The sequence below is a fragment of the Saccoglossus kowalevskii genome, chromosome 11 (assembly GCF_978046115.1).
Source record: "Saccoglossus kowalevskii chromosome 11, keSacKowa6.1, whole genome shotgun sequence".
NCBI lineage: Eukaryota > Metazoa > Hemichordata > Enteropneusta > Harrimaniidae > Saccoglossus > Saccoglossus kowalevskii.
In genome coordinates this window covers 2,942,230-2,962,856 of record NC_140651.1, presented here as the reverse complement: position 1 = coordinate 2,962,856, position 20,627 = coordinate 2,942,230, and the positions used below count along the sequence as shown (strand labels likewise).

The window sequence follows — 20,627 nt, the reverse complement described above, 5'->3', positions numbered from 1 at the left end:
TAAGAAGGAACATTCATTTGCTATTATATTATATTGTGTAACATTGCGTCAAAAAGTTAGCAGTGTAAAAAATATATGTAATTTTGCCAAAACCTCGTGTAACTTTAGCTTTCCGTGATTGACACTAGAACAGACGTCCATTAATATCGGTATACTTCAGCTTTCCGTGATTGACACTAGAACAGACGTCCATTAATATCGGCATACTCAAGCTTTTCGTGATTGACACTAGAACAGACGTCCATTAGTAGCGGTATACTTTAGTTTTACATCGCCACAATACAAACAAAATGAAACAATATGTGAACATATCATATGGATATCATTTATTTATAGAAATATTTTTCGTTTTTATATTTAGTACAATGCAACGCGACAATAGCAGCATTTTATGTTACAGTGTACAATAGGCCTCCTGCGTCTACAATAAGTTTTACCCCAGATGTTTTACAAATTGATAAATTGTATCTCATGTTTGGTTCCAATTCACTGTGTTCCAATTTACAACTTAATGTGACTGCCACAGAATTATCACGCGGGATGGAAATGACCTGTCACAGAAGGGATAGGTCTATACTCTTGTGTATAATGTTAAATCTGTGTCTTCAAAGTTTATTTTATATACAGGCATAATCTGTGTCTTTATTATATATACAATCACGTGGCATTTTACGACAGGTACTCTGTTAAAATGATTTCAGCCAACTAAAGTTTGCAAAATGATAATTTAAAAAAAAATCGGATTCAATCAGTTTTTAATTCTCAAAACCAATGTGGGAAACCTTGATATTGATGTCATCTGTCATAATAAATACGTTAACTGTAGGTTCATGCTTCACACCCCACCAGAATAATGGTACGGTCAAAACGGACGTCATTATTGAATAGAATAGAATGTATATTGCCATCGTACCCCATATTTGAGGTTTTGATGAAAAGTAAAATAAAGTAATACAATCTGAAAATCGTCTAAAAAATAACTAACACTAACAACAACAACAACAACAACAAAATAAATAAAAATCAAGCAATACGCTCACATTTCTAAACATAGGAAAAATGATTAATTTGTATTTTTGAAGCAGTTGGTTTACTAAGCATTTGAAAGTTCTCGTATATTAAAACAGTTATATAGATGTGTTTCGCTGCATTATTTATAATATTTTCATCTTTATTATTTAAAATATTAATGAATAATTGTTCATTATTTTTGTCGTCATGAATAATGTTGTGTCTTTTTAACAAACTTTCTCTTTCTTTAGAGTATACCTGACATGACACAAAAGCGTTGATCACTTTCAATTTCTTTAATTTCACAAACTGAACATTTTCTATCAGAGATTGGTATATTATTGTACATTCCCATTTCAATCTGTAAGCGATGGGCACTTATCCTCAGTTTGGTCATTGCAGAGCGATACAGCGTTTTTTTATTATTTGAAAGTATTTTTCTGGTGAAAAAGCTGTTTTTAATTTTCTGTACGTTCTCAGTTTATTGTTATTGTTTGTGCCTTTGTCGTCATTGTGCATAAATTCCTTATATCTTTTCCGACATATGTAAGTTTTTCACGAATGTCTTTTATTAAGACTTCGCGGTGTTTAGCTCATTGTTTTACCAGATAATAATATAATAATAATAATAATAATAATAATAATAATAATAATAATAATAATAATAATAATAATAATAATAATAATAATAATAATAATAATAATAATAATAATAATAATAATTTCATTTATTACACCATAATGAAAGTTAACAAATCATTTAGGCTGTTATGTAATAAATTTAAAAAAAACAGTGACAAAAATAGAAGTTAAAGAAAATTAAGATAAATGCAGTTTAAAATGGCAAATTAGACTAAGACAGTGTGGTGATATACAATTATGTATGATAAGTACATGTCTATGTGTCATGTTTCTTGAAACAATGTTTTAAGTATTTAGTCACATGCTTGATTATTTTACTTTCTTTTGTATTAATAATATATTTAAATTTGTTTATATTGTTTTCTGATTGAAAAGTGGGAAGTACATTTGTATTTCTCTTTCAGTATTATGTATTACATGTAATTCATCTATTTGAATCACACTAGATACCAAATTGTCAAGCCAAGCTTATATGCTTCGCTCATTAGTGTGAATTCTCCACGGCCAAAAAAAAAAAACGCAGAAAAATACGCAAACATTGAGGAAATATTGCAGGTTTTTAGCCGAGTATAATTTTGATCAGTCAAATTCCTGTCTCAAGTTGAATAGTTAGTTGAATATCGGTCCGGGCAGTCCCATTTCGACCCGGCAGTTCCATTGCGCCCCGGCAGTCCCATTTCGTCTCGGGCACTCCCGGGCAGAATTACGGATCAAACGTAATTAACGTAATCCAAGAATCACAGAAGCGCATCGGTAACCCCGGGGTTTCATCCATTTGTAATCAGTACTTTATTTATTAAGCGCCGAGGTTCTTTTTTCAGCTTCTTTTCCCGTGATGCTTTGCTACTGTGTGAACAAAGATGGCGGACAATTTAAACTGAACAAAAACACTGCGCCGTTGTTGGGACTTTGAGCCTATAAAAGGTAAATCCATAATGCATGTATAACTATAAGTATAGCACTTATTATGTATAGAATGCCGAAGATTCAGCTGCGAACAGTTAATGTTATTACAACTCACGTATAAATGGCTTATCAATGTTTTGACAGATTGTGTAAGGTTTCTCATCGAAATTGGATCACAGTCACAGATATCCCTGAGTAAAGTCTTGTAGGCTGGCCTCCTTCCGCTAATCAATCGACCCTAGGGCTAAGTCACAGAGGGACTGTTATTGAATCTAAACATGTCAATTAACACGAACTGGTGACTTCAGAAAATACATGGCCTTCAATCGGGGTTCATGGTTTGATCTGTACACTAGTGTATGTATTGTATTGATTTTAGGGTGGATGTACATTATTGGTCGACCCACAGTCCCTCTATCTATCCCTCTGATAGAGGGACTGTGGTCGCCCGTTTGAAATCATGGGGGTGTAAATATTTATTATATACTCTTTATATAAAATATGTTTTTGAAATTCAGTCTCTCACCCCCTGTTATCGCCGATTTTTCGTCCCCGGAGTGATTTACAACGCAATAACCTATCTTGAATTAATGACATTATACCATAGCATTGGCACAGTTTTTTTTTTGTTTTTTTTGCATCTACATGTATATTCCTTCCTACTATATTCAATAAAACAGTTTTATTGAATGTATGGACAAGTACACAAAATTATTGCTTAAATATATAACTATCGTTGTGGTTTTCTTATACAATGTATCTACACCTCATTCTTTCCGGAAATTTTTTTGACAACACAAATACCTGAACCTGAAGTTTCTTGTAAAATATAATATACATAATAATAATAATAATAATAATAATAATAATAATAATAATAATAATAATGCATCCCTAGAAATACAATGTTTCGATCAGTTAATAGCGATAAAGATTAGTTGTGATAACTACTACTACAAAAAAAAGTTAGTTGTTAATAGGATAAAGCAAGTGTTACATATCAAATGGCATTTTCATTCCTTGATTGAAATGCGTTATGAATATAATTGCCAATCTTTTTTATTATTACATCATCTTTTGAAGTCATCAAGAAATTAAATTTCTGGAGATCATCCTGTGTTTCTGCTGGAAATGTAATGTCTTGAATGATTTGTTGGCGTATTACTTTATATTGTGGACATATCATGACAAAGTGCAGTTCATCTTCTATTTTATTCTGTGTACATTGTTTGCAAATTCTATTTTCAGTAGGTATTTTTGGTTGCATATGCCTCCCTTTTTCTATTGCTAAATTGTTATTACTAGTTCGAAATTTTGTCATTGAAATTCTTTGCTTCAAATTCAACACATCCAAGTATTTTTCAAAATTATAAGAGTCTTTGAATTTTTCATAAATTCTCAGGTTTGTTTTTTCAGTTATATTTTTTCTCCAGAAATTTATGTATTTTTGTTTGACAACTTTGCCAATTTGCTGTATATGTTTTGTTAACAAATCATTCTGTTGTTCTCGTGAAAAATTCATGTTGTTCATCATTTTTTGTCTACTAAGAGTGGGAATTCTCCTACTTCAGCTCTGCATGCAATGTTTGTCACAAATTTGTTTAGTTCTAGTAGTTGTTTGTAAAAATTCAATTGTGTTTTTTCTGTTATTCTTACATTGATTCCCGGGGCTGTATATTATTTGTATTTCAAAAGACCTCAGTCTACAAAAAGAGGATTATTATTAAAGAGGATTATCATAATTGTGTTTATCTGACTTGAGTTGTCTAAATGCAATGTCAATTATCTTTAGACAACTAGATGATTAACATCTTTTTTATCACTCTCCAATACTCACTAGAAAAATTACGTTTGTGTAAGTTGCAACCGGAAATAAATATTTCATGATCTTGCAATCACACCAGCAGTGCCCTATGGCAATGTTTCAGTTGATCAGATATTTCTGTCTCTTGTGTACTTTTTCAATCAAGCAATAGTATTTGACAATTCTAGGTCATATAGAATGTGATAATAATATACATATATGTACATTTGGTGATGTGTAATGTGTTCACATCTTTTTTTAGTCATTGTTCAGACACAGTCTGAAAACGGGAACTTATGGATTGACCTCTGTGTGTGCGTGCATGTGTGCGTCTGGACCTCACTGGACTGATTACATTCAAACTTCATACATACATCATACATAATTTTATACATTTGCACATCAATTTGCGCTACAATCAGATTCAAGATGGCCGAATGGCGTCCATTTTTGTGCTGAAAAATCATCAATTTCAAGCATTTCTGGCGTTCCGGAACTGAATCTCGGCTGTTTAAGGATAGATTTTGTTCAAACGTGGTGCATACATTGCACATTATAGGACCTTGATGCAGGTTATTTTGTTTTTCAGATCGGATTCAAAATGGCTGAATGGCAGCCATTTTGTTTTAATAAATCTGATTGTTTAAATATTCATTATACATTATGTCATAGATATACAGATGTATTGGTTTAATTATCTGATTCAAAATTGTTGACTGGTAGCCATTTTGTTTTAAATAATAATTTGTTTGTTTGACTGAATGTCAGTCATTTTAATGTTAAATCTTTTATGTTCCAACTATATTACTATAAACAAAACTATATATCTTATATTTAATAACTAACAGGGACTGTGCCATGCATGGCTTGTTTTGTATCGTTGTGTGATGTCATAAATAAATTTGTATTGTAAATCAATTCTTTTAATTTTATTCTAATTATTTATCAGAACTGTGTGATGAAATGGAGAAAGTAAAAGAAAAATGACAAGATGAAGAAGATATCGCAAACCTGGAGGCAGCAAAAGCCCCAATGTGGTGGCAATGTTGGTAAATCAACATTCCTCAAGTCTCAGAGTGATAGTAGTGGAGGTAGTAGTAGTTTTCCCAAACCAATCACATCCACTGTTGTTGCTCAGAAATCTATTCTGCTTGTAGGAAACAGTATACAAGATGAAAACCTTGGAAATTGTAAAGGTGTTCATGCTAGAAAACGACTTGGTCAGCACACAATTCTTGTTTCAAAAACTAATAGTCCCATCTTTCATGCTGATAAAACCTCTGTTACCACAAACAAAGGAATTGATATTGACAACAAAAAAAGGAGAGTTTTACCAGCATCGGTTGGTTTATTCGAAGTACCCAGGAGGTCACCTAGGCTTCGCACAAAAAATGCACCAAGATGTTTTCCAAACTCTTGTTCTACTCCATGTACAAATAAGGAGAATTCTTCCTGTGTCGTCACTGGAGTGGTTTCTAAAGCTGAAACTCCAGGGAAGTTGTCTGTTAGCTGTACATCTATTACTAGTATGGAATCTGATTTTGATGATGATATGCTATTACTTGCTGAGCAGTTAGAAGCTGAATATATCACTGGACAGAAACATAATGCATCCATAGTTTCTGTTAAAATCTCACAAGCTCCCGTAAATTCTAGGTCAAAGACAAGTAAGGGTATTAAACAAATCAGCAGCTGTATACAGAAGTCTGATGCTGGAGACTCTCATGTTACAGCTGATGTAACTGAAGATGATGATACTACATTTACTAGTAATGAAATCAAAACAAATACTACTAATTTTACGAATATCATTCAAAAGCAATTGACTCTTGACGATGGAAAAACAATCAAAACAAACACAATAAATTTGAGAAACTCAATGCAAATGAAGAAAAGAGATATAAAAATGTGCAATACTTCAAAAAATAATGTTCAAGTTACAGATACAGATGATGAACACTTACTGTTTTGTGTCAACCCAAAACAACTTTTCTCAGGAATACTTCCAAACTTAGGGAATGAATCACCAACAAATGTGAATGGGACAGTTTATTGTGTGGATTCCCAGAGCCCAGACGGAGTAACTCACCATATACAACCACTACCTCATAATACTCTACAAGTTAACAAAACTGTGAAGCAAGACAAACATGCAAGAAGGAAGAAATCTGAAATGTTGGATGATAGAGTGAAGGAGAATGTAGATGCTGTGCAGAACACTGGAAGTGCTGTCAAATGTAATCAAGGTAACGTTCATCATACACATTATTATACATCTGTCATAAGTTGCAGCGTGCCTTAATTTTGCAGGATTTTACGGGGGTATTTTCATCCTACCATATTAGGAAATGCAAATTCCAAATATGGAATGATAATAAAATAAAAACAAACATGGCTGCCACCAGAGTTTGACCAGACTCCACACAAAGTTTGTTGATTCTGTTCCAAACATTTTGAATTTCGGCATTCCCATGGTGTATCCTTGGAAAGAAAAAGATGTATAATAATAAGGTTATTACGTGAATACCTCAAAGTATGCACTCAGACAGTACGCCGTCGCATCGACCTCCGCTGCACATCAGTTAATACTTCAGCTGTACAGTCTTTGTGCATGCTTTGAGGTATTCTCGTAATAACCTCATATTATACTATAATAAGTGGGCTGCATGCATCATCAACTCTAATTTGTCCCCGTTTCAGACGCAGCCTCAAAGGCGGACTATTAATTCTTATTTTCAGTTTCCGTCTGTGACGTCTCTAACATTTTCTCAGAATTTCTGAGAAAATATCAATGAAACTTGGCAGGTTGATGAACAAGTCTCTGCCGAATATGCATGTCATTTTTTTTCCAGGTCTGAAAGTCCTTTTCATGATTTTTATCCAAAACTACCTCTCCCAACTCCACTGAGAGAACAACTGAGCATGCTCAGAATAAATGATTAGCTTAGATTGTAATGCTAGGGTTTTTAGTGATGTCATGACCTTGATCTGAATCAGTGACAGATGGGTCATACCATTACCAATCTCAGTGGAAACTGTAGAGGTGTGTCAGGGCTACTTTTTGATGGGAATTATAGTGGTGATACTGAAACAAACCCAGGTCCTGGTAATATACAAAGACATGAATTAACAAGTTGTTATTAAAGGTACATCAATGATTACTAGATTTATGAATGCAGTTTCTTGAGCATGTATACATGTATGAGACATAGTTTGGTTGCACTTGTGAACTCTGAGATTTTGGACCTGGGTCAATGAAAGTTTTCAGTTATCAGATTTAAGTCAAAATACTTTCAAAGGTTAAAATATGTCATTTCAATGATCTGTTATAAATGTAAGGTTTTGGTTTTGTGCTTCTCATAGAGTAAATATGATAGTCAATGTAAATTTGACTGACAATTCACTTATTTTGTAGGAATCCTGAGTTGATATGGTGTGCTTCAAAATTCAAAAGTTGTTTGGGAGGTCAGTCTTCAGGAAAAAATAAAATTTTATGTGACTATATAGATGACTTGAGTCACCAACACAAATTGCCCCTGATTTCTTTTGTATTTAAACTTGTTTATAAAATTTCATTTTATCAAACTACAAATTTCATAACTGTAGTTCAGTATATGATCTTCAGTGCCTATGAACAACTACCGGTATTTGTGACATAGCAAATCTTTGTACATCTATGGTGCAGCTTAGAGGCCACACTCTTTAACTTTTGTCAATTTATTTCAGGTGCTAGCACAAGTGCAATAAATCAACAAAATAGCAATTCCGATTGTCAAAAGTCGCCTGTTGAGTCAACACCAAACAGAAAACTACTTTCATCATGGGGTTTGCCTTCGAGTGTACTTCAACGCTACCATGACAACAAAATCACTGAGATGTTTGATTGGCAAGCAGAGTGTCTCAGTCAAGGCAAGGTGCTATCAGGCGGTAACCTAGTGTATTCAGCACCAACCAGTGCAGGAAAAACAATGGTTGCTGAATTACTAATTTTGAAGAGGGTATTAGAAACAAAACAGAAAGCTATTGTCATTTTACCATTTGTTTCTGTTGCTCGAGAGAAAATGTTTTATTTACAGGTAAGGTCATATTGTGCTTTCTAGTTTGTGTTTTACAGTGTCTTAATTTATGTATTCTATATCTTCTATTATAGCATACTTTGCATTACATCATGGCTATATATTGACACAGAATCTGTAGGCTGATGTCAAATTCATGCAACTTTCACAGTGTTACAGGCTTTGTGATGTAAAAATAAAAACATATTAATATAAACTACCCCTGGTAGCTCTCTCAAACAAAGCACTTCACATAAAGAGTGTATCAGAATTAAACATTTGTTTATAATGCACTTGGTGTGGCATCTGTCTGGTTTGTTTGCATGTGTCAACATAGAGCGATATGCATGTTTCAAATTTTTGCCAATGTCATTCAATTCTGCATACTTCCCCATGCACCAGTCAGGTTTCGAATATATTGTCATAAAGCCAAAAGGCAATTACACCACTATACATGTAATACATACTGATGAGAAGCTGGTAGGCTGGTTGACGATCCGCTCCGCTCAAAAAACAAGCAACATGTTTTTGGCTGTTGCCAGGGTAGGACATGAACATGAAGCAAATGTCAGTTTATAACTAAAACCAGGGTCCTGTATGCAAAATTTGCAAAACGCATTCAATCAATCTTCAGAAGTCACTTTATTACTAGCATATATTTTGCTGTTATTAATTATTTTTTTTCTTTCTAACTGTTTTGCGATTGCATTTTCTAGATTCTTTGTTTGAACACAGCATTTACATTTCATTCAAAGTTGTGTTGGAACTTACGTTGATACAGCGTAACAATGTCAGTGCCGGTGATCTCTTGTAAGTGTGCAACTTAGCCAAAATAAAAAGCATGATCATTTGAACACTGCTATTACAAGACAGGTAGGCAGTAATACATTTGGGCGAAAGTATTCAAAAATTAGTTTTATGGCTGATGCAATGCAACGTTTTTTTCAATTTTCCCACCCAACAAGAGTGACGGTATGACCTGCCTGCCAAGTTATAGCAAAATCAGCCCGGTCAAAAAAAATCACAGACGACATAGAAAATCACACACACACAAAAGTGATTTTAATGGCAATCCTAGCGGAGCAGATTGCCAATATATCATAATAGCAATAAAGGTCTCATAGTGCCATGTTGAATTTGGATTCTACACTGAGTGTGACCTATTGCGTAGTATCAATTCCTCATCCAATGTGGTGAGAGAATTCATTATTGTTATATTAGAAACCAACCCTGATAGTTATCATAGAGTGCTTGTATCGATATTTGTCAAAATATGGATCAACCTTAATCAATGATCGTGAAAAATACTGTTAACCTGAACATTCTTCTGTCTAGGGTACTTGTTTATCACAAGTCATTTTTCACCAAATACCAAAACAAATAATATTACATGGAAGTCTTTTAGATTTTTCGTCTGCTACCTCACAATCAAATATTAATTCTGATATACAAAATGTACCTGTCATTGTGTTTTTCCCTGTAATTGATTTGCTACTGTAACTGTATTATTACTTTGTTTTTAAACAGAGAATGTTTGAAGAGTGTGGTGTTAGAGTGGAAGGATACATGGGTAATATGTCTCCTGCTGGTGGATTTGCTTCACTAGATGTAGCTGTCTGTACTATTGAAAAAGCTAATAGTTTGATTAACAGGTTATTGGAGGAAAATAAACTAAATCAGCTTGGTGAGTTAGGTTATTACAAAATAGTGAAGGTCACATCATAGTATCAACCCACACATAATGAAGTTCACAGTATAATATCAACCCACACATAGTGAAGGTCACAGCATAGCATCAACCCTCACACAGTGAAGGTCACAGCATAGTATCAACCCACACATAGTGAAGGTCACAGTATAGTATCAACCCACACATAGTGAAGGTCACAGTATAGTATCAACCCACACATAATGAAGTTCACAGCATAGTATCAACCCACACACAGTGAAGGTCACAGCACAGTATCAACCCACACATAATGAAGTTCACAGTATAATATCAACCCACACATAGTGAAGGTCACAGCATAGTATCAACCCACACATAGTGAAGGTCATAGTATAGTATCAACGATTCAACCCACACATAGTGAGGGTCACAGCATAGTATCAACCCACACATAGTGAAGGTCACAGTATAATAGTATCAACCCACACATAGTGAAGGTCACATCATAGTACCAACCCACACATAGTGAAGGTCACGGCACAGTATCCACCCACACATAGTGAAGGTCACAGCATAGTGTCAACCCACAGGTAGTGAAGGTCACAGTATAGTATCAACCCACACATAGTGAAGGTCACAGTATAGTATCAACCCACACTTAATGAAAGTCACAGTATAGTATCAACCCACACTCAGTGAAGGTCACAGCACAGTATCAACCCACACGCAGTGAAGGTCACAGCACAGTATCCACCCACACATAGTGAAGGTCACAGTATAGTATCAACCCACACATAGTGAAGGTCACAGTATAGTATCAACCCACACATAATGAAGTTCACAGTATAGTATCAACCCACACACAGTGAAGGTCACAGCACAGTATCAACCCACACGCAGTGAAGGTCACAGCATAGTATCAACCCACACATAGTGAAGGTCACAGTACAGTATCAACCCACACATAGTGAAGGTCACAGTATAGCATCAACCCCCACACAGTGAAGGTCACAGTATAGTATCAACCCACACATAGTAAAGGTCACAGTATAGTATCAACCCACACATAATGAAGTTCACAGCATAGTATCAACCCGCACATAGTGAAGGTCACAGCACAGTATCAACCCACACATAATGAAGGTCACATTATAGTATCTACCCACACATAGTGAAGGTCACAGCATAGTATCAACCCACAAATAGTGAAGGTCACAGCATAGTATCAACCCACACATAGTGAAGGTCACAGCAGTGGCAACCCTCACATAGTGAAGGTCACAGCATAGTATCAACCCACACATAGTGAAGGTCACAGCAGTGGCAACCCTCACATAGTGAAGGTCACAGCAGTGTCAACCCTCACATAGTGAAGGTCACAGCAGTGTCAACCCTCACATAGTGAAGGTCACAGCAGTGTCAACCCTCACATAGTGAAGGTCACAGCATAGTATCAACCCACACATAGTGAAGGTCACATTAGTGGCAACCCTCACATAGTGAAGGTCACAGCAGTGTCAACCCTCACACAGTGAAGGTCACAGTGAAGTATCAACCCACACATAGTGAAGGTCACAGCATAGTATCAACCCACACATAGTGAAGGTCACATCAGTGGCAACCCTCACATAGTGAAGGTCACAGCAGTGTCAACCCTCACACAGTGAAGGTCACAGTGTAGTATCAACCCACACATAGTGAAGGTCACAGCATAGTATCAACCCACACATAGTGAAGGTCACAGCAGTGGCAACCCTCACATAGTGAAGGTCACAGTGTAGTATCAACCCACACACAGTGAAGGTCACAGTGTAGTATCAACCCTCACATAGTGAATGTCACGGCACAGTATCCACGCACACATAGTGAAGGTCACAGCAGTGGCAACCCTCACATAGTGAAGGTCACAGCAGTGTCAACCCTCACATAGTGAAGGTCACAGTATAGTATCAACCCACACACAGTGAAGGTCACAGTGTAGTATCAATCCTCACATAGTGAATGTCACGGCACAGTATCCACGCACACATAGTGAAGGTCACAGCAGTGGCAACCCTCACATAGTGAAGGTCACAGCAGTGTCAACCCTCACATAGTGAAGGTCACAGTATAGCATCAACCCACACACAGTGAAGGTCACAGTGTAGTATCAACCCACACACAGTGAAGGTCACAGCAGTGGCAACCCTCACATAGTGAAGGTCACAGCAGTGTCAACCCTCACATAGTGAAGGTCACAGTATAGTATCAACCCCCACAAAGTGAAGGTCACAGTATAGCATCAACCCACACGCAGTGAAGGTCACAGTGTAGTATCAACCCACACACAGTGAAGGTCACAGTGTAGTATCAACCCTCACATAGTGAATGTCACGGCACAGTATCCACCCACACATAGTGAAGGTCACAGCATAGCATCAACCCTCACACAGTGAAGGTCACAGCATAGTATCAACCCACACATAGTGAAGGTCACAGTATAGTATCAACCCACACATAGTGAAGGTCACAGTATAGTATCAACCCACACATAATGAAGTTCACAGCATAGTATCAACCCACACACAGTGAAGGTCACAGCACAGTATCAACCCACACATAATGAAGGTCACAGTATAATTTCAACCCACACATAGTGAAGGTCACAATATAGTATCAACCCACACATAGTGAAGGTCATAGTGTAGTATCACCCCAAACATAGTGAAGGTCACAGCATAGCATCAACCCACACATAGTGAAGGTCATAGTGTAGTATCAACCCACATATAGTGAAGGTCACAGCACAGTGTCAACCCACACATAGTGAAGGTCACAGCAGTGGCAACCCTCACATAGTGAAGGTCACAGCAGTGTCAACCCTCACATAGTGAAGGTCACAGTATAGTATCAACCCTCACATAGTGAAGGTCACAGTGTAGCATCAACCCACACGCAGTGAAGGTCACAGTGTAGTATCAACCCTCACATAGTGAATGTCACGGCACAGTATCCACCCACACATAGTGAAGGTCACATCATAGCATCAACCCTCACACAGTGAAGGTCACAGCATTGTATCAACCCACACACAGTGAAGGTCACAGCATAGTATCAACCCACACATAGTGAAGGTCACATCATAGTATCAACCCACACACAGTGAAGGTCACAGTATAGTGTCTACCCACACATAGTGAAGGTCACAGCATAGTATCAACCCACACATAGTGAAGGTCACATCATAGTATCAACCCACGCATAGTGTAGGTTACAGCATAGTATCAACCCACACACAGTGAAGGTCACAGTATAGTGTCAACCCACACATAGTGAAGGTCACAGCATAGTATCAACCCACACATAGTGAAGGTCACAGTATAGTTTCACCCCACACGTAGTGAAGGTCACAGCATAGTTTCATCCCCCACATAGTGAAGGTCACAGTATAGTATCAACCCACACATAGTGAAGGTCACAGCATAGTATCAACCCACACATAGTTTAGGTCACAGCATAGTATCAACCCACACATAGTGAAGGTCACAGTATAGTATCAACCCACACACAGTGAAGGTCACAGCATAGTATCAACCCACACACAGTGAAGGTCACAGCACAGTATCAACCCACACACAGTGAAGGTCACATTATAGTATCAACCCACACACAGTGAAGGTCACATCATAGTATCAACCCACACATAGTGAAGGTCACATCATAGTATCAATCCACACATAGTGAAGGTCACAGTATAGTATCAACCCACACATAGTGAAGGTCACAGTATAGTACCAACCCACACATAGTGAAGGTCACAGCACAGTATCAACCCACACATAGTGAAGGTCACAGCACAGTATCAACCCACACATAGTGAAGGTCACATCATAGTATCAACCCACACATAGTGAAGGTCACAGCATAGTATCAACCCACACATAGTGAAGGTCACATCATAGTATCAACCCACGCATAGTGTAGGTTACAGCATAGTATCAACCCACACACAGTGAAGGTCACAGTATAGTGTCAACCCACACATAGTGAAGGTCACAGCATAGTATCAACCCACACATAGTGAAGGTCAGATAAAGAGTCTACCACAACATTTCACTGTGTTGTATATCTATAGGTGCTATTGTAGTAGACGAGTTACACATGGTAGGAGACTCACATAGAGGTTATCTTCTTGAACTCCTACTGACAAAAATCAGATATGTTAGCAGTAAAGTGGTCCAGAAAAAAGAAGATACCGGTACTAATGGTGACAAGTAAGTCATGGCATTCATTCTGAGTTCTTTTTTGTTTCTTTGTTCTTTCTTTATCATGGGGTGGTGGTTGACATGCCATGTACATTGCATATTGTATTTTATTAGTACTGCATATACTTAATATGTAAATGACAGAGGTGAGTCTGTGGTAAAAATATGTCAAATGTAACTGTTAAATTTACATACACTTGTAATTTGGCAAATGCAGTGTAACAGTAAATGTTTTTTGTCTACACAAATATAGGACTAATGCAGTGACCACAATTCCATTGTATGTAATAAGTATACATGACACATAACTATGTGGCTGCAATGGTATGTTCTTGGTAACATTTATATGTAATAAGTATACATGACACATAACTATGTGGCTGCAATGGTATGTTCTTGGTAACATTTATATGTAATAAGTATACATGACACATAACTATGTGGCTGCAATGGTATGTTCTTGGTAACATTTATATGTAATAAGTATACATGACACATAACTATGTGGCTGCAATGGTATGTTCTTGGTAACATTTATATGTAATAAGTATACATGACACATAACTATGTGACCGCAATCATTATGGTATGTTCTTGGTAACATTTATTTGTAATACTGATAAGTGATAGTAGAGGTGTAATTTTACTGATGCATGTAAGTGATACATGTGTAAAAAAATAATTCATTGATTTGTGGCCATACTGCTTGGGATTGGTGGCCATATTGCTCGTGGATTTGTGACCATTTTGCTCGTGGATTTGTGACCATTTTGCTCGTGGATTTGTGACCATTTTGCTTGTGGATTTGTGGCCATATTGCTTGTGGATTGGTGGCCATATTGCTTGTGGATTAGTGGCCATATTGCTTGTGAATTGGTGGCCATATTGCTTGTGGATTTGTGACCATTTTGCTTGGGATTGGTGGCCATATTGCTTGTGGATTAGTGGCCATATTGCTTGTGGATTGGTGGCCATATTGCTTGTGGATTAGTGGCCATATTGCTTGTGAATTGGTGGCCATATTGCTTGTGGATTTGTGACCATTTTGCTTGGGATTGGTGGCCATATTGCTTGTGGATTAGTGGCCATATTGCTTGTGGATTGGTGGCCATATTGCTTGTGGATTAGTGGCCATATTGCTTGTGGATTGGTGGCCATAATGCTTGTGGATTAGTGGCCATATTGCTTGTGAATTGGTGGCCATATTGCTTGTGGATTTGTGACCATTTTGCTTGGGATTGGTGGCCATATTGCTTGTGGATTAGTGGCCATATTGCTTGTGGATTGGTGGCCATAATGCTTGTGGATTAGTGGCCATATTGCTTGTGAATTGGTGGCCATATTGCTTGTGGATTTGTGACCATTTTGCTTGGGATTGGTGGCCATATTGCTTGTGGATTAGTGGCCATATTGCTTGTGGATTGGTGGCCATATTGCTTGTGGATTAGTGGCCATATTGCTTGTGAATTGGTGGCCATATTGCTTGTGGATTTGTGACCATTTTGCTTGGGATTGGTGGCCATATTGCTTGTGGATTAGTGGCCATATTGCTTGTGGATTGGTGGCCATATTGCTTGTGGATTAGTGGCCATATTGCTTGTGGATTGGTGGCCATAATGCTTGTGGATTAGTGGCCATATTGCTTGTGAATTGGTGGCCATATTGCTTGTGGATTTGTGACCATTTTGCTTGGGATTGGTGGCCATATTGCTTGTGGATTAGTGGCCATATTGCTTGTGGATTGGTGGCCATAATGCTTGTGGATTAGTGGCCATATTGCTTGTGAATTGGTGGCCATATTGCTTGTGGATTTGTGGCCATATTGCTTGTGGATTGGTGGCCATATTGCTTGTGGATTGGTGGCCATATTGCTTGTGGATTAGTGGCCATATTGCTAGTGAATTGGTGGCCATATTCTTGTGGATTGGTGGCCATATTGCTTGTGAATTGGTGGCCATATTGCTAGTGAATTGGTGGCCATATTCTTGTGGATTGGTGGCCATATTGCTTGTGAATTGGTGGCCATATTGCTAGTGAATTGGTGGCCATATTCTTGTGGATTGGTGGCCATATTCTTGTGGATTTGTGGCCATATTGCTTGTGGATTGGTGGCCATATTGCTTGTGGATTAGTGGCCATATTGCTTGTGGATTAGTGGCCATATTGCTTGTGGATTGGTGGCCATAATGCTTGTGGATTGGTGGCCATATTGCTTGTGAATTGGTGGCCATATTGCTAGTGAATTGGTGGCCATATTGCTAGTGAATTGGTGGCCATATTCTTGTGGATTTGTGGCCATATTCTTGTGGATTTGTGGCCATATTGCTTGTGGATTGGTGGCCATATTGCTAGTGAATTGGTGGCCATATTCTTGTGGATTGGTGGCCATATTCTTGTGGATTTGTGGCCATATTGCTTGTGGATTGGTGGCCATATTGCTTGTGGATTAGTGGCCATATTGCTTGTGGATTAGTGGCCATAATGCTTGTGGATTGGTGGCCATATTGCTTGTGAATTGGTGGCCATATTGCTAGTGAATTGGTGGCCATATTCTTGTGGATTGGTGGCCATATTCTTGTGGATTTGTGGCCATATTGCTTGTGGATTGGTGGCCATATTGCTTGTGGATTAGTGGCCATATTGCTTGTGGATTGGTGGCCATAATGCTTGTGGATTGGTGGCCATATTGCTTGTGAATTGGTGGCCATATTGCTAGTGAATTGGTGGCCATATTGCTAGTGAATTGGTGGCCATATTGCTAGTGAATTGGTGGCCATATTCTTGTGGATTGGTGGCCATATTGCTTGTGGATTTGTGGCCATTTTACTCGTGGATTTCTGGCCATATTGCTTGTGGATTGGTGGCCATATTGCTAGTGGATTGGTGGCCATATTCTTGTGGATTTTTGTCTATATTCCTTGTGGATTGGAGACCATATTCTTGTGAATTGGCGGCCATATTCTTGTGGATGCGTGGCCATATTGCTTGTGGATTTGTGATAGCAGGACATACCTAATACTAGCACTATTACATGTATTCATCTTTAGCACCCATAATATAATGGTTTTATAGTTGTCTATTTATTATCTGTAGGGGTGATAGCAGGATATTATCTAATACCAACCCTATTCAGATTATTGGAATGAGTGCTACATTGCCAAATCTAGACCTCTTGGCTCGATGGTTAGATGCAGATCTCTACAAAACAGACTTTAGACCAGTACCATTGGAAGAATGTGTCAAGATAGGTGACAAGATATACAATTCTGAAATGAAGAAGTTACGAGAAATTAGTCCTGCTGTGCAAGTTTCTGGCGATGATGAACACATCATACCACTGTGTTTTGAAACTATTACTAATGGTCACTCAGTGCTGATTTTCTGTCCTACTAAAAACTGGTGTGAGAAGTTATCAGAGATGATTGCTAAGCAGATTTTTAAAGTATTGAGTAGTGGTGCTGCTGTTACTGGACACACAACTGCAGGTTTGTGATATAATGTATTTGTCACTGGAAATAATGGGTGTGGCATTTGACATGCTGGAAATAATGGGTGTTGGATTTGACATGCTGGAATTCAAGAGTTAGCATTGACAGTATGAATTCTAATCTAGATTTTATTGGCATTATGATCAACATTGGATCAGTTTATTTTAACATAAAAGTTGAATACTGAATTGTCAGCTTCATTTCAATTTAGAAGCCATCATCTGCTGTCGACAAAGTTGATTGGAGCTTGTTATAACACTGTTTTTACAGTCATCAATTTGTTATTGTAGGTCCTGTAAAGGCATCTCAACTTGTTCCTGCTCAGTTCAACAAACAGGGTATCATTGATGTACTAGAACAGCTGAAAAGAACACCAGTTGGTATTGACTCAGTCTTAAAAAGAACAGTACCATATGCAGTAGCATATCATCATGCAGGTAATTGTAACATAATCTATTATTCATGTACAATAAGTCAACAAACGATTTATTCTTTGCATTCAAGTTGAAATGGAACATGTTATTACTATGTTTGGTTTATTCCTCAAGGTCTGACCTTTGATGAAAGGGACATCATAGAGGGCGCTTTTCGACAGGGAATACTGAAAATCTTGATTGCAACGTCCACCTTATCATCAGGTGTAAATCTTCCAGCAAGACGTGTCATCATCAGAACCCCGATGTTTAATAGACGTTTACTGGATGTATTGACATATAAACAGATGTCTGGTAGGGCTGGCAGGAAGGGAGTGGACACCATGGGTAAGAGTTAGCCAATCAAATATTTGTTTTTAAAATTGAACCTTCTCATAATTGTTGGTTTGAATCCAGGGTGTTGTTGCTTGAAAAAATGATGAAATAGTGAAGACAATGTTGTACTCTCTGTTTGGATCATGTTCTGAAAAACATTCTGATTACATGTTAATGTAGACTGTTTTCAACAAAGAAAAAGTACTTACCTAGTAAATGGGTATTGTTTAGAGCATAAAAACTCAAAGTATTCTCCTTATCAAAAATAAGCATCACACTTAAGGTTGTCGCATCAGACTCATGGTCGGTAGACCCAAGTTCAAATCCTACCTTAGGCTGAACATTAAAAGGGTTGACCTCTACCCTCGGAGAGTGTGCCACAGACTCAATGGGAAGGTCAATTCCACTTGCCGAGATTCATTCACTAATAAATGCGACTTTGGGGGAACCTTGGTTAAGGTCCGCAGGTGCTTGTGTTCGACTGAGTCTGGTTGACGACAGGATAGCGCATTAATTGCCATTTGATAGAGAGATGACCGCACAGCCCACTATGTATCAGCAAACTATTGCCTGGCACAAAAATTATTATTAAAAAAAAAAACACTTAAAGCAATAAGCAGAGGCAAAGAGTGTTATTTGACTTGAGTTTAACAAAATCTGTACCTTGTATGATGAATGTCATGATAAGGTTTGGCTGTTAACAAAACAAATAATACTAAAAGCATGTTATGTAATCTATATATACCGGTAGTAGTGAGTTTTTACTAAAAGTGCACATAAACAAAAAATTACATTTATCATATGTTGGATCATTAAAAACATGACTTATTTTGACCATGAACGCATTTAAATATTTACAAGGGACAATGAGAAAGGTTATAAACTTTAAATTAAATTTTTATTTTAGGTGAAAGTATTCTCATATGTAAATCAAATGAGAGAAGTAAAGGACAACATCTGATGCAGACGGAGCTAAAACCAGTGTGTAGTTGTTTGGTAAAAGAAAATGGTGAAGAAACTACATCCAGTATGAAGAGAGCTATTTTAGAGGTAATTATTATTTTATTGCCATTTAATTTCACTATTTTGCTATTTTGAGCAATTTCATTTGGTTTTAATTTCACAAATTTGAAATTAAAACCCTGTGAATTAATGACTTTACAGTATATAAGTTATTGATATTGACCTCACAGATTGAACATTCACCTTTATTGTAACTGTGTACATTACACATAAGGGTTTCTAATCCTGTGTGAGATCAAAAATAAACTGATTTGTGAACTCTTTACAGTATGAATCATACTGAAGATATGGTAAATAAAATGAAAAAGTCTAAGTCATCCAGAGAACACACAAACAATGACACTACTTTGTTTGTCATAACTTGGAACCTAGCATTCTCTTTTTCAAACGCTAATGGTAATAAAATACACACATTTATAGTATGGACAAAAATTAAATGCATACATGTTTGTTTGTAGGTGATTGTAAGTGGTGTCGCAACCAGTCCATCCGATGTCGATAAATATGCATCGTGCACACTACTAGCAGCAAGTTTGACTACTTCAGAATCTACATCAAACTTTGGTAGTATTCAGAATTGTATCAAGTTCTTGGTGGACAATGAATTCATAAGACTACATCAAGTTAAAAATGGTGAATTTATGTTTCAGTCAACAGACTTGTTTGAGGTTTCCAATGTTCCCTAGTTGCTTAGCTTAGCTTAGCTTGTAAAGGGGATCGAATTAACATGGATTTACTTATGGCCAGTTGAAATACGCAGTATTGGGCAGTTAAGTTACTATACCAATTTCAGTTTTGTACCTCACATATTGATTCTGTATTGTAGACATTTTCCTTGAAAGCTCACACTTTGAAAGCTCACAAAATTTTGTAAAGTTAAGAAAAAGTGTTTTTATACTAATACTCTCAAAAGGAATAAGAAGAAATTATAATTTAATACAACTGATGCAAACAGACTCATGGATAACCGATAGTAACCCCCCCCCCCCCTTTTCTGTCCCCAGTGCATTCAGTAATATGGTAAGCATGGAAAACA

At 37.1% G+C, this 20,627-nt stretch overlaps 2 protein-coding genes and 1 long non-coding RNA gene across 3 annotated transcripts in view; 2 read left to right on the top strand and 1 right to left on the bottom strand.

The window, feature by feature from the left end:
• LOC146735860 (C-type lection lectoxin-Enh3-like) overlaps positions 1-20,627 on the bottom strand; it is a 355,515-nt gene that overhangs the window by 46,456 nt on the left and 288,432 nt on the right. The window lies entirely within an intron of this gene.
• LOC146735862 (uncharacterized) lies at positions 2,482-5,347 on the top strand. The gene is made up of 2 exons (XR_014930887.1): positions 2,482-2,577; positions 5,313-5,347. It is a non-coding gene; the product is annotated as an uncharacterized LOC146735862 (long non-coding RNA).
• LOC100373645 (DNA polymerase theta-like) overlaps positions 5,355-20,627 on the top strand; it is a 114,731-nt gene continuing 99,458 nt past the window's right edge. Inside the window, exons 1-9 of the mRNA XM_085505541.1 lie at positions 5,355-6,609; positions 8,090-8,439; positions 9,946-10,102; positions 14,202-14,340; positions 17,437-17,786; positions 18,110-18,256; positions 18,368-18,580; positions 19,476-19,618; positions 20,050-20,224. Coding sequence (XP_085361667.1) covers positions 5,355-6,609; positions 8,090-8,439; positions 9,946-10,102; positions 14,202-14,340; positions 17,437-17,786; positions 18,110-18,256; positions 18,368-18,580; positions 19,476-19,618; positions 20,050-20,224 — 2,929 coding nt within the window. The remainder of the gene's footprint in view (positions 6,610-8,089; positions 8,440-9,945; positions 10,103-14,201; positions 14,341-17,436; positions 17,787-18,109; positions 18,257-18,367; positions 18,581-19,475; positions 19,619-20,049; positions 20,225-20,627) is intronic.